Consider the following 12,471-nt stretch of genomic DNA (forward strand, 5'->3'; position numbering starts at 1 on the left):
ATAAAACAAGTCCACATGGTTTCTTAAAAAAGCTCAAATGAGTTATAAAGGTTTGGCATCCTGCACTTGATGCACTTTGATACAACTTGAATGGTAATTTTAATTTTACTATGATTTTTAAACAGTCCCATCATATGAAAATATGAGAGGAAAATTTGTTCGATTATAGGATTTTTCCTTTAAATATTTTCAAAATAAGAGATGTGTAAACTCATTGCAACCCATCCTTTAAATAAAATAAGAAATACCAAACAAATGGCTATTCTACAAAAATGCAGGTTTTTCAGCTGTGGGTGCTCAAGCCTGACCAGCTGACTGGCAAAGGACCAAGTCCCAGTCAGTTCCTCAATTCTTTACAAAATTTTAAAACAGAAATAATAATAACAAGGAGAAAGAGTAAGGAGTGTAGTATTCACTTGTCAAGGCAGGATATTTCAAGGTTCTTACATTATTGAAAGGGAAGAGGAGAAGGAACTGGTATATTCCAGAACACTTCCCAGCATAACTTTGGGTCATTCTGGTCTATATTTTTCTTTTAAAACTATTGTCAAAAATCAAGGAAGAGAGATATTTCCATGCACTGTGCTGTTCATATGCCAGCACATATCATCACAATCACAACTGTGAACCTAAGTCACTTTGATAGCCCAATCTAATATAGATTGATTGATTGTCCCACAACATAGTTAGATAATGTCCACGAAATGCCACAAGCTCTGGCAGAGTCCAGCATTCTTAAAGTACCGATAGGTCATGGCAAGACTTGGACTTGAGTTTGAAGGCCATGTTCTTGTTGTTCTTGGCAACTATTTTCCCCCAGAACCGCCTGGCTTTCTTGGGGATGCTCTCCCTCCGTTTCTGGTAGGCCAGCCGCTTCTCGTTCTTCTCCTTGCTGTCCCTCCGCAGCCGGACTTGCCGCACGATGCCCTCAAACAGCTCCTGCACGTTGTGCTGCACGGCTGCCGAGGTCTCGATGAACTTGCAGTCGAACACGACGGCGCAGGCTCTGCCCTCTGCAAAATGGCAAGGTGGGTATGTCATGCACTGCCACAAGTGGGGGGGCAAAGCGGCTGCAGGAGGCCGCGTGTGGGGAGCCAGTGCCACCGGGGGAATTCCTCAAGCCTAAAATAGGCACGGGTAAGTCTTTAATCACCCGATGCCGCCTGCTAGCCCGTGATTCATCTGCTCTGTGTCACAATCCCTTCCCAGAGAGGGGGGGTGAATCCCCTACCGGAAAAGCCCCATCCTCTCCGTCAGCTGTCAAGGGAGCCGGGGATGACTGACCTGTGTCGAGACACTGGTGGCTGAGAGGTCAGCAGTGACTCAAATCCACCTGGTCATCTTAGGTGCAGACTCCCTCAGCTCGCATTAAAGGGTGATGACAGCACCCACAGCACGGCTCCTGTCACCATGGGAGGCAAAGCCCAGCCTTCTCCGTGGGTCATGGGTATAAACCAGGGTCTTGGGACAGCAGCAACTTTGGTGTGAATGGACACGTGTGCAAAACCCTTAAATAAAGGCAGAACTGTGCCTGCAGCTTTAGAGGTGCATCTGAAATCATAGTTCTGATCCTTAATTACATGAAACTAAGCTAAACTTGACAACTGTCTTTCACACACAAGGCAATTTATTCTTTCTTCTGTCTTGCCAGGAACTCGGCACCAGGATGACTAAAATGGCATGAATGCACCTGACATCTCTCAAAAGACTTTTCAAGTGGGACAGAGAGGAATGAGAAGGCAAATAGGCATCCCTGGGCTCCCCATGAGCTACCTCAGTTCAAACTCTTCACTTGGGGCAACTGTGGCAGAGGCCAGAGAAACCGTGCACATTCCCAATGAGAAACAAAAAGAAAAAAAAACAAAACAGTTTGACTGGGGAATAGAAGAGCCAAATTATAGCATAGAGAAGAAAATGCCCAGCAAAAGAACCTCTGTTTCTGATGGGCCAAGATGAGATCATCTAATGCATTGCTGTGTGTTATGTTATGTCACCTATGACCCAAGAGAGACCCTCTGAAAAGAGATATTACTGACTGCAGACCCTGGGAGCCTGCAGCTGCTTTCCCAGCAGTCTCCCTATTTATGGGCTTGAGTGTCCCCGGCTTTGGGAGAGTGACATTCTTTTGGATGCAGAAGTATGGGCTGTTTCAGTATCCCAAAGCAAAGCAGCAAGGAGACCTCTCCTGAAATGTGACCAGTTCCTGCCCATACTAGCAAAACAAAGAGGGAATTTTAATTCACTAGGTAAGACAGATAACTGGTTAAATGAAGAGAAAATCTTTGGCAGCACAATAAAGGGAGCTAAACACATTTTGCATAAACACATACTGGAAGCCCAAAGGGTTTCCAGTTACCAGAGATATCACATACTGCAGTGGTCTCACACCAGGGGCTGGAGGGGAAGAAATTCAAGCTGCTTTTATGGTGTTTCTTAATAATTTTAGGAAAGGTATTATTTGACATGTAACAGCATTACTAAGGGAGACTTCAGGACCCGGCAGACACCTCCCAGTCCTCTGCCCTCTGTTCCAGTCCTCTGCTGCTTTATTGCTCTTTTATGGCCCAGGCCTGATCACAGTGTACTTCCTCACCCAGAGCTCTGTATTTTGTTCAAAAGCCACTAGATGACTCTTAGCATTTACATCGATTTTGTCCTCATCGTTTTCCTTACCTGCCACTGAGACTTCGCGGCACCTGACAAGGTCACTCTTGTTGCCAACCAAAATAATGGGGATGTCTTCTTTCTGGCGTGCCCTGCGGAGCTGTATTCTGAGTTCAGAGGCCTTCTCAAAGCTCGCTCTGTCTGTGATGGAGTAGACAATCAAGTATGCGTCTCCCACTTGCATGCAGTGGTCTCGAATCCATTCTCCCTCACGCTGTTCAAAGGAAACAGTCAGACCAGAGCAGAGTAAACTTAGAAAGTATAACATTAGACAATCCAAATACATTCCTGTTGTAACTGTAATGGGTATGGTTTGAATCACAGTTACACTGAAAGTAATTCCAATGTGGTGATGGCATGAATACTTCACCACAGAGTAGGGTAAGTCTTGCCCCAGATAATTGATTGTGCTGGCTTTAGACTGGAATGAACATGGTCTGGAAAATGGCTTGAATGTTTTGTTTTGTCATTAAAAAAATAACGAAGGCTTGAGCTTCTCAGGCTCACAAGGCAGAGCTGTTAGGCATGCTTGGCTTGGTGTGAGTGTGGGGTTAATCCTGTATTTTCCCCAAAGCTGAAGTATGGTGGAAAACACCTACTTTCTTTCCCAAAAGATACCTACTTTTTATATTAGCAGTCACTCACATGCACTTTTTCTTTTGGCATTTGATTAGAACATATTAAAGTACCTTATTATCCCAAGTGTCAATCAGTATAATGGTTGCGCTTTCCCCATCCACCATCAGGGTTCTTTCATACGTGTCTTCTGGAAAGAAAATCAGAAGGTTAGTAATATGTTATTTTGTGGCACCATGTACATGACAAAAAACAAGGAGTTGAATATGTATAATTTGTTCACAGTTCAAGTTATTGAGCCAAATTTTATGCTGGCTCACATTCAGTTCTTTCCCCGTTTCTATCAGCACTGAACCTGCCCTCTGTTCATTGCTGGTTGTCTTATTTTCCATGATATATGAAGGAGGCTGAAAGATCAGGAAAGGAAATGTTCATTATTTTGGCTGATACTCTCTTTATCTTATGTGGGAGAGAGAAAATAGAAACAGTGGAAGAAATAACCAAAGACTGAACATTTGCCCCATGGGAGCAGCAGAGTCCAGCAAGGCTGAGTAATGGAAAATATTTGCTTTCGCTTTAGTAGGGACAGTTTACGGGTGAACAGTCACTGCTGCTGAGAGCAATACAGCCAACAAGCAATGAGGACAGGGTTTAGTGAGACAAGAGCTGTTGAGTTTTAGAGATGCTGATTCTTCTGCTGTGTCCTAGTTCTCTCCCATTTCTCAGTTTCCCACATAACCTTTGATGTCGAAAAGCTAAGGAATCAGCAAACCACAGAAGCTCAGTTATTTTTCTACTGAGGCCACAAAAATTCATACCTAGATTATAAACACCATGTCACAAAGTTCTGCTTAGATCTGGGGGGGCTGTTCACACTCATAACTTCGATCAGCCCTTGCCGTGAAATCTCAGTCTAGCTTCTGTTTCAAATACAAGTCTTCCTTATTTCCCCCAAACCTGGGGACATTCAGATGAGCAATTCAGGGTTTGGACCCATCTCTAGTCTTGTGCTGCTCATCAGTGAAAAATGCTAGGCTTTGGTATCCATAGAACACCACCCCTCTTGCTGCAGTGTTTAAAGGGTCTATTCAAACCATGCTTCTAGATGGGATTGTGTCTTAATCCTTGCCTCATAAAATTTATGTTGAGCATTAATGGAATGAACTTTCCCCCAAACTGTAATCAGAGCTTTTTCTCAAAGCTAGCAATGTATACCCATGTAAAAGAATAAGATTAAAATATTACACATTTAAAATAAAATAAAAAAGAAGACAGGCTTGAAGCAGCTTAAAACAGAGACATGAAAAAGGCAAAGCTAATCAAGAGGAGCATTTTTCTTTGCAGGCGCAATAGCGTGACAGTTGTGTTCATGAGCTAGATTAATCTTATAGTCAGTAGCAAAGCCAATCCATAAAAGCAGCTGTATTCCCTCCGTGAGCTGGCTGCCCTGAAACCCTCCTCTCTTGTAATAAAATTTCCAGTTTGCAAGTTAAAGATCTGTGATTCTGTGTGTGATTCTGTGAGCACAGATACAGCAGAAGACAACATCCAGAGGGCTGCTTCTCCATTCTGTTACACATGGAGAGGCTACAAATACATAATCACACTCCTTGAAAGCATTATGCCCAAATGGTCATTTTCAGCAATGATTTGCACCTTGGTCAATCCCAAGGGACTTCCATAGGATATAAAATGCACTGAAAGTGAGCAGTTAGTTCATTCATGCTTATTTTGAAGCTGACACTGAAAAAGGAGAGATGTAAAAGGAGAGAAGTTTCCAGTCCCTCAGCAGACATGTCCTTTAAAATCTGTCACTGCTACAGGCCAAGCAATATTGCTGAGAGTATAAATGAAAGAGAAAACCTTACAACTTCATGCGGAGGAGAAGAAAACTGTCTGACAGAGGTGTGTGAGGCAAATCAGCTGCATTTTCTGACTGCTTGCCCAAGGGTCCGACTCTAGTTGACTGGTGTAGCACTAGCAAATTTTTTTATCAGAACTACTTGAGGCTGAGGAGCTGGTGTGATTACAGATAAAGTCAGTGGTAGAAGCACAAGGCACATCTGAATAACTGATTCAGAGTGACTGTACTGCGGGTAATTCCAAATCCCCCAAAGGCACAGGCCCCCAGCCTGTGACAGCAAGCCAGGTAAATGTAGGTCTAACCTTCCTGATATTGGGCTTCATTAAGTCCTGGGTAAAAGGTGTCCTGCCTGTGTTTCACTGAGGACAGGAAGAGAAGCCCAAAAACTATCTGTCCTAGCACTGGCACCATCACACCAAGGGAGCACAGACCGGAGTGGGAAGGGATTAGAGAAAGATGAGAGTTCTGCATGCTGATGAGCAAAACCAGCCAGCAACCTGCATGTCCTCTGAAGGTGACAGTGTCTGCCTCCTGGGAACCAAAGGGAATTTCTGTTGCAGCACAACCTACTAACATCTCACACACAGTATAACTCAGGGCTTGGTGCCACAGCTTCTCCTTCTGCATTACCAGATCTTTGGGCTTAAAGACCACTTTTCAATCCTAAAGAAAGCAGAGGAGGAGGACAGGAAAGGGTGAAGCACCACAGAAAGCCCTACAGCTTGTGCCTTTTCCCCCTGTTTGGCAATAGGAATTTTCCTACACTGCAGAAAGACTTTTGTCTGGTTTTCCTCTAGAGGAATCCATGCTGTGCAAGTAGCATGAAATGAGGAGGAGATATATTTTAGTCAAATTCCATACAGCCTGTGCTGAGGTAATGTATTTATACAGAATGACTGAGATTACTCCCAATGGCAATATTTTGGAGGAGACTGAAGGACTCAGGAGTATCTGTTTCTTTATATATTATTTCTAAATATTTAATTCTTGTAGACGGCGAGATATTTCAGTTGTTTTCCCTCCCCAGAAAGCTGGAGTCAGCCCCATGGAGCCAGTGGTGACACAAACAATGACCAGCATGAAAGCTGCACCAGCCTCCTGTGTAGCATCATCACAGGCAGGAATGAGGCAGCTTCCAACAGGCATTTTGAAACGAAATAGCATCAGAATCTGAACTTTTCTCTTTCAGAGACTTTCAGTCCTTGTTGCTGAGTATCTTATTTCGCTTGTTCTCTTAAGAGAGATGCATGTGTTGAATTGGTTCTGGAGATCAGATCCAAATGTTTGTTACTTTCATTTTTGATTAAACGGCCTCTCTGCTTTTCTGTGCCAGTTACTACTGGCAGGACTGATGGCAAGCAAACACAAAGACCCCAGGGCAAACACCAACACCTACCTCCCAGCACCTCACAGTCGCTGTCAATGCTGTCATGCACCCCCGCAAAGATGTTGGCCAGCGAGGACTTGCCTACACTCTGCTCCCCGATCAGCACCACCCGGTAGCAGTTGCTGCCAGACTCGGAGGAGATGACAGAGTCAGAGGACTCCGAGGACCAGCTCCTTCTGTAGTACTCATCAGGACTGATGGTGTATCGCTTCTGCGGGTTGTACTCGTTGGAGTCCTTCTGAACCAGCAGGTTCTTCCCGTCAGCAGGGATGCTCCAGCGCTGCTGCTGCTGCTGCAGGCTGCTGTTGTGGGTGCGACGCATGGTAACATTGTTGAGGGTCATTTTTTACCCCTGGGGAAAAATAGGGAAATCACAAGAGTTACCCACAAAACACTTAGAAACGCACGGAAGCCCTCTTACTAACTTCAAGGCAGCTCATGCTGCTCCTCCATAGGGCTCCAGTATACAACAAAAGAAAAAAAAGACTTCCTGCCCTCTTTTGTATTTACTGATACACAAAGAAATGGTAAGTTAAAAAAGTTAGTGAGGAAGAGGCTTTTTCCTAGGGATTCCACCCTCACATCCTGATCCTATCTTTATTTAGCCTTTACAAGGTCAAGGCCATGCTAGGTGCAGCCCTGGAGAGTGAGGCATTGCTGTGTCCCAGGAGGAGAAGGAAGGGGCAGCGTTCCACAGGGCTGTCCTACATGGGAGCTGCATCCCCACTGTGAGGCAGCCTGCAGTACAAGCAGCACCTACAGGTCCCCATCCTTTGTGCTTAACAGAGCAAACAGGGGACTGGTCCCAGTTGCCTCCAACTCCCAGTGCAGCTGGGTGTACAGAGGTCTCGGTTCAGGGCTGAAAGTCTTGGGAAATCAACAAGGCATCACCCGCTGCATCCTTAGACAACTCTGATATGAGGAAAGAGCCATGCTAGCAAGTCTTTCTATGATGGGGAGGATTTGGGTCTAATCTTCATACAGTGGCTTTTTGGCTGGTAAGCAAGGAGGACACAGCAAAGTCCAAGAGCTCATCTGAGTAGGTACAGATTCTAGCCAAGACAGAACGCAGCACTGGGAGAAATGGCTCGTAAATTTACAGATAGCAAATTAACAACTTCATTTACTGCACAATCAGCTAGGTAGGTTCACTGTTCTTATCTAAGCATGGTTCTTAACTACATTTTACTCAGCAAACTCTATTTTGCCCTGCTTGGAGTCAGAGGACAGTGATGTCATCCTCACGGGCCAACAGCTACCATTTTTAGGAAAGTTACTTTGATGCATTCCAGCTCTTAAACTAATGCTTATTTAGATATTTTGCTTTTGCCATATATCTGATGCTTCTCAGCTCTCTTCTCCATATTAATAAATGGTGTAACAGTGCATAAAATGCACCCGAGGACTTTCAAAGCTGAGTAATGTGTGGTGAATGGAAAGAAGTACAGCAACGCAACAGATAGACACATACAAATCCCCGTCCCTCTTCTCACAAAACTGCCTGCAAACTTCTTTGAATAAATGCAGCACAGGACATAGAACAAATATACAGAAAAAGCACACACTATCTGAACTTACTACTGTATACCAAATATTTTCTCAGAGATGTACAGTACTTAGTGGCAAAATGAGATCGTTTGCATAGTCCCAGAAACTTTGCCAGCAAGAAATATATCTCAACTAGAAATCAGGCACCAAGCAAAGGCTTCTTCACAGACAAAATGAAATATTTACTGCAGTTGAACTTTAAAATGCCTTTATTCCTTGCAGTTTCCCCACTGAAAAGAGCAGATGAGAAAAGCCAGCTCAGTCTAACAACAGAGCCTAACTCACAGCCAGCAATAGACAGTCACTCACTGAACAGTCGGAAACATGAGCATTTTACGATTTCATCTCTAACAAATTATCATCCCTCATTAAACAAAGCCAAAAGGAGTCCCTATCACACATTACTTTCCAAGTTCAAACTGGCTTGGATACCCCAGACTGCATTTAGCTGCCTGGGTCTCTAACACCGACAGGCAAAGCCTGTGTCTGACCCAACACTGTCTTACTTCTGCCGGGCTCCTCTGGGCAGTCGGGTCCTTTGCTGGTGCTGCCCTTCTCTCTCGAAGTGCTGTGGTGAACTGAGCTGCTCAGCCAAAGTAAATCCTTTCCTGCTTTGGGGCTGCCTCTTTAATTCTTTCTCAGCAAACCTGGTTTATATTAAGCCCATCTGATCAGAGACAGGGCTTTTCCGTGACGTGGTTGGCTTTTCCATACAACAGCCAGCCCCCAGCTGGGAGGAAAAAGACATGCAGAAGAGCAAAAACTTGCAAACAATCTCAAAAGACTTACTCAAAATCATATGATTGTCTTCATATTGCCAGTAAAATAAACACATTCGGTTCTTGCATGATGAAAACAGGAAAGTGGAAAAAAAAAATAAAACAATCCATGCCATTTCACCTCACTCAGTTTTTTATTCAAGTGTTATCAAAATTAATGATGTTTAAAAACTAATGTTTCATTAATGCATCAAACACTGTAAATGTATTATATTGTCTGTCTGCAAAGTGAGCTTAACCCCCTGCTGGGCAAAACATTCTTTGGAATAAATGCCTATGTATTATTTTGGAGTTATCCCAAAAAACAGGAATATTATTCTGGTTTTAAAAATTAAAATCTAGTATATACAATCCTATATTTCTCTGTCAGCCTTCAAGTGACTGCAGCTGTTCCCTGAACAGCATAATCAACTTTTGCTTCTGCTGCAACCCTTTACTAATAGGGCTTGAAAAAATATCCAACTATAAATTCAAGGTTACTCAAACTGGTTGGTGGCAAAGATGCATCAGAACTCATAAAATCTGCACAAAGTTGGAGTTGCACGGTGCTGATTCTGTCTGGAGCTCATTAGGAAAGATGAATTTACAGTGTACATGCCACAAACAAAGGGTCTGCTCCTTAAATTTTTTATCATCTTGTAGCTCATTGGCAGAAGAACTTTGGACAGAGGGGAAAAATAATCCAAACTTGTGCTGTGTGCTGCCACCTGACATTTCTAATAACATATGTAAAATATTTATTGATTAACAAATGGAGAGTAATATTTTTTCACAGAACTATTCAGTAAAGATACCACAACATATATAAAAGCATATGGAAAATCTATAGTCAGCTCTCAAGTATCCTGACTCTGGACTAACAACGACGAGCTCAAAGCCAAGCTCATACAGCTTTCCTTTATATTTACAATCTCCTAGTTACCCTGTCAGCCCATGAAACCACCAGGTGACTAATTCTTATCCTGCATGTCTGAAGCCTGAACAACTTTGCTGCTGAGCAGGCCGGGCAAGAACAGATTTCCATGAGATCTTTCTTCTCAGTTACAGACAAGCAAGCCTGTAACTGACAATGTACTTTAATTACAGGGAGCAGAGATATGCAGAAAATAATATCTATTGCTATGATTGCAGCCTAGCATTTATTTCACATCCCTCCACTGTGAAATTGATTGTTTTTCCCCTGAAAAAGCAGAACTTTATGAAATTATTCAAATGAAATCTGCTTGCTTTGCTTCATCTTTAGCTTTATTGCATTCCTATGTCTTTTACGAGGATTGCCTGTCCTAGAGTTTAATGATCCAAGATTATTTCCCAAAGTAATATCTACTCATCGATCTACATGGAAATTTTTCAGATGTACCGAGGGGAGACTTGGACAAAAATACGTCCTGATTTTTCATCACCTGTATTTCATTGCTAGGCAGCAGATGAACTAGCCCTAAGTCCTGCATCTTCACCTCCCCTGTCCCCTACACAACGGGCTGTGAGTCTTTGCTGCTGCATGATAATTCCAAAGAACACAAAGAGCCACATCCCTCTGAGTAGGATGTACAGAGCAGCTGTTAATACTCACCAGACAAAATGCAACTACATCCCATCTCTGTCAGGAAAGGTTTATGCCATGGTTTGCAGGAAGACTTGCTGTCAGTGTACTCAACTGATGTTGCTCTTTTTCCTGAAACACACTGGAAATCATGAAGGTGAGTAGGTGGCTGGAGCACTGTGCTCTGCACTTCGGGTTCACTTAGCTCTAATGTGTCTGTAAATTACCACCAACAGTGAAAAAGCAAATCTGTTCACTGCAAGATGGGAGAGGTTTATGGCCAGATTGATCTCAGCAGACCTGTAGGCTCTAACATCTCATCCAAATGTATAACTTACAGTAGTAGAAAGTGCAGACAGCAGAAATAAAACAAAGTCAGAAAACTCTTTGTGTTTAGTTATGGTTAGGGTTAGATCAGGAATTGCTAGACCTCATCTTCCAAATCCTCATCATAGAATTCAAGGCAGACAAAGAAAAACACAGCTCTTGAGTGGTGACTCAACATATCTCTCTATAAAGCCATCTGTAAGAGTTGTCCCAACTGTGGCATGAAGCACTTGCACTTAGGAAAGTGTTGCATGTGTGTTTTCCTTTGTATTGCCTCTTCTGAGCCTATTCTGGTTTTCCAACTGGACAATTAACTCTCCAGATCCACTTCTGTATTACTGTCTGCTTCCACGTGAAGAGCTGCTGCTCCTTAGGGAACACCATCAGCACTCGTAAATTTCAGTGACTATATCTGTGAGGAAAACTTTTCCTTACTTTTTTTTTAAAGAGGGTCAGAGATGCATGATTTTTAGCCTCCTAGTATTTATTTACAAGGGAAAACAGCAGGTGATACATGTGACAACGACACATAGCAACTGAGCCCTTCTCCGTAGGGCTGACCATAGCCTTGTATTTCCAAATGCAATCCCATGGACCAACTGAGACCAACGCAGGCTGAGCAGTCCTGGACTGCTCAATCTCTTGCACTCTTCACCAGGCAGCACTTCTGCAACTTAGACTGCCTGACACATGGGCACAAGAAGAGACAAACCACAGGCCAGGTGCTGTCGTAATGCATACGAGTGCTTGGGTGTTACTGCCTGGTGCAGTATTAAAACTCAGAGTGATTACTTTTCAACCATCTTATCCATTCTCTGCTTCAATAATCATGTCTTAAAGGAATGCTCCCTGAAGCCAGGTTGAAGTAAACATCGCAGAGTTAAAGCTCTGCAGTCCTTCTCCAGCCAGTTACAATTAGACCAGGTGATGCCTACAGCAATTAGGCCAAAGTTTTCCATTTGATATAAAACAGTAGTGCTTTTTAGCTGACAGTTAATTAGCCATTTTGTATTTATGTACATGAAGGCAAAAGTAGTTCCTCAAATCATCCTCTGGCATAAGCTTCATGGGTAGAGAGGACCTAAATCAACTTGGAGTTGCACTTGAGGCAGAGAAAACAGAAATTAAGGAATAATAAAACTTGCATTTGTTTTAATAAAAACAGTGTCTGGAGCACCTGAATAAAAAAAAAAGGCCACTGCTCCCATTAGAGGAACAGATTTGATGGACTTTTCCCAGCAATTCCTTTTGAATGGTACTAAATATGTTTGAACACCTTATTTTCCTCCACACCACATCATCATTTTTACAATTCTTTAACTAATCTCTAAAAGCAGAACATGATCATTTAGTGATAGAGCACAAGAATAGGGAAGAAGCATTGATCTGTACTCCTTGTGCAGAAGATAGCAGTAAAAGCTGGCATTAGAGCTCTCTGGAAATAGGATTCCCTTTAATCAGCTACCTCATTAGAGAACCCCTCATTAGACTATTACTTTCAGATAATCTGGATTCTGATGTACCAAAAGGAAGGTGTGCTCCAGACTTGTGCACTGCAGACCCTTGGCAGCTGTAATGGGTGTCAAAAGGTATTTTTTCCATTAACACATTAAGCCAACATAGGCTCACTCAGCAGATAGAAATGAGCAGGCAGAGGAAATAATGCAGCTCAGTTCATAATAAAATACAACTTACTTTTTAGTATAGTTAACTGAAAAGAAAATTAATTAAAACAACTATTATCGGGGGGGGGGGGGGGGGAGGAAAATAAAAAATAAAATAA

At 42.9% G+C, this 12,471-nt stretch overlaps 1 protein-coding gene across 1 annotated transcript; it reads right to left on the reverse strand.

Moving 5' to 3' along the window:
• Window positions 1-401: 401 nt before the first annotated feature.
• Window positions 402-6,837, reverse strand: GEM (GTP binding protein overexpressed in skeletal muscle). The gene is made up of 4 exons (XM_010006431.1): window positions 6,501-6,837; window positions 3,354-3,430; window positions 2,674-2,878; window positions 402-1,013 (listed from the first exon to the last, which is right to left on the reverse strand). Exons 1-4 carry the CDS (start codon window positions 6,832-6,834, stop codon window positions 736-738), a joined length of 894 nt encoding a protein of 297 aa, XP_010004733.1. The 5' UTR covers window positions 6,835-6,837; the 3' UTR covers window positions 402-735.
• Between the last annotated feature and the right edge of the window lie 5,634 nt (window positions 6,838-12,471).

The sequence above is a fragment of the Chaetura pelagica genome, unplaced genomic scaffold, assembly GCF_000747805.2.
Source record: "Chaetura pelagica isolate M959 unplaced genomic scaffold, ChaPel_1.0 scaffold76, whole genome shotgun sequence".
In the NCBI taxonomy this organism is placed as follows: domain Eukaryota; kingdom Metazoa; phylum Chordata; class Aves; order Apodiformes; family Apodidae; genus Chaetura; species Chaetura pelagica.

What these genes read in the sequence shown, in the direction of transcription:
- GEM (XM_010006431.1), bottom strand. Translation starts at nt 6,834, where the DNA reads ATGACCCTCAACAATGTTACCATGCGTCGCACCCACAACAGCAGCCTG. An exon ending in CGACTGTGAGGTGCTGGGAG is followed by an intron (nt 3,431 to 6,500) that starts GTAGGTGTTGGT and finishes TTTTCTTTCCAG; the next exon opens with AAGACACGTATGAAAGAACC. An exon ending in CCGCGAAGTCTCAGTGGCAG is followed by an intron (nt 1,014 to 2,673) that starts GTAAGGAAAACG and finishes GCCATTTTGCAG; the next exon opens with AGGGCAGAGCCTGCGCCGTC.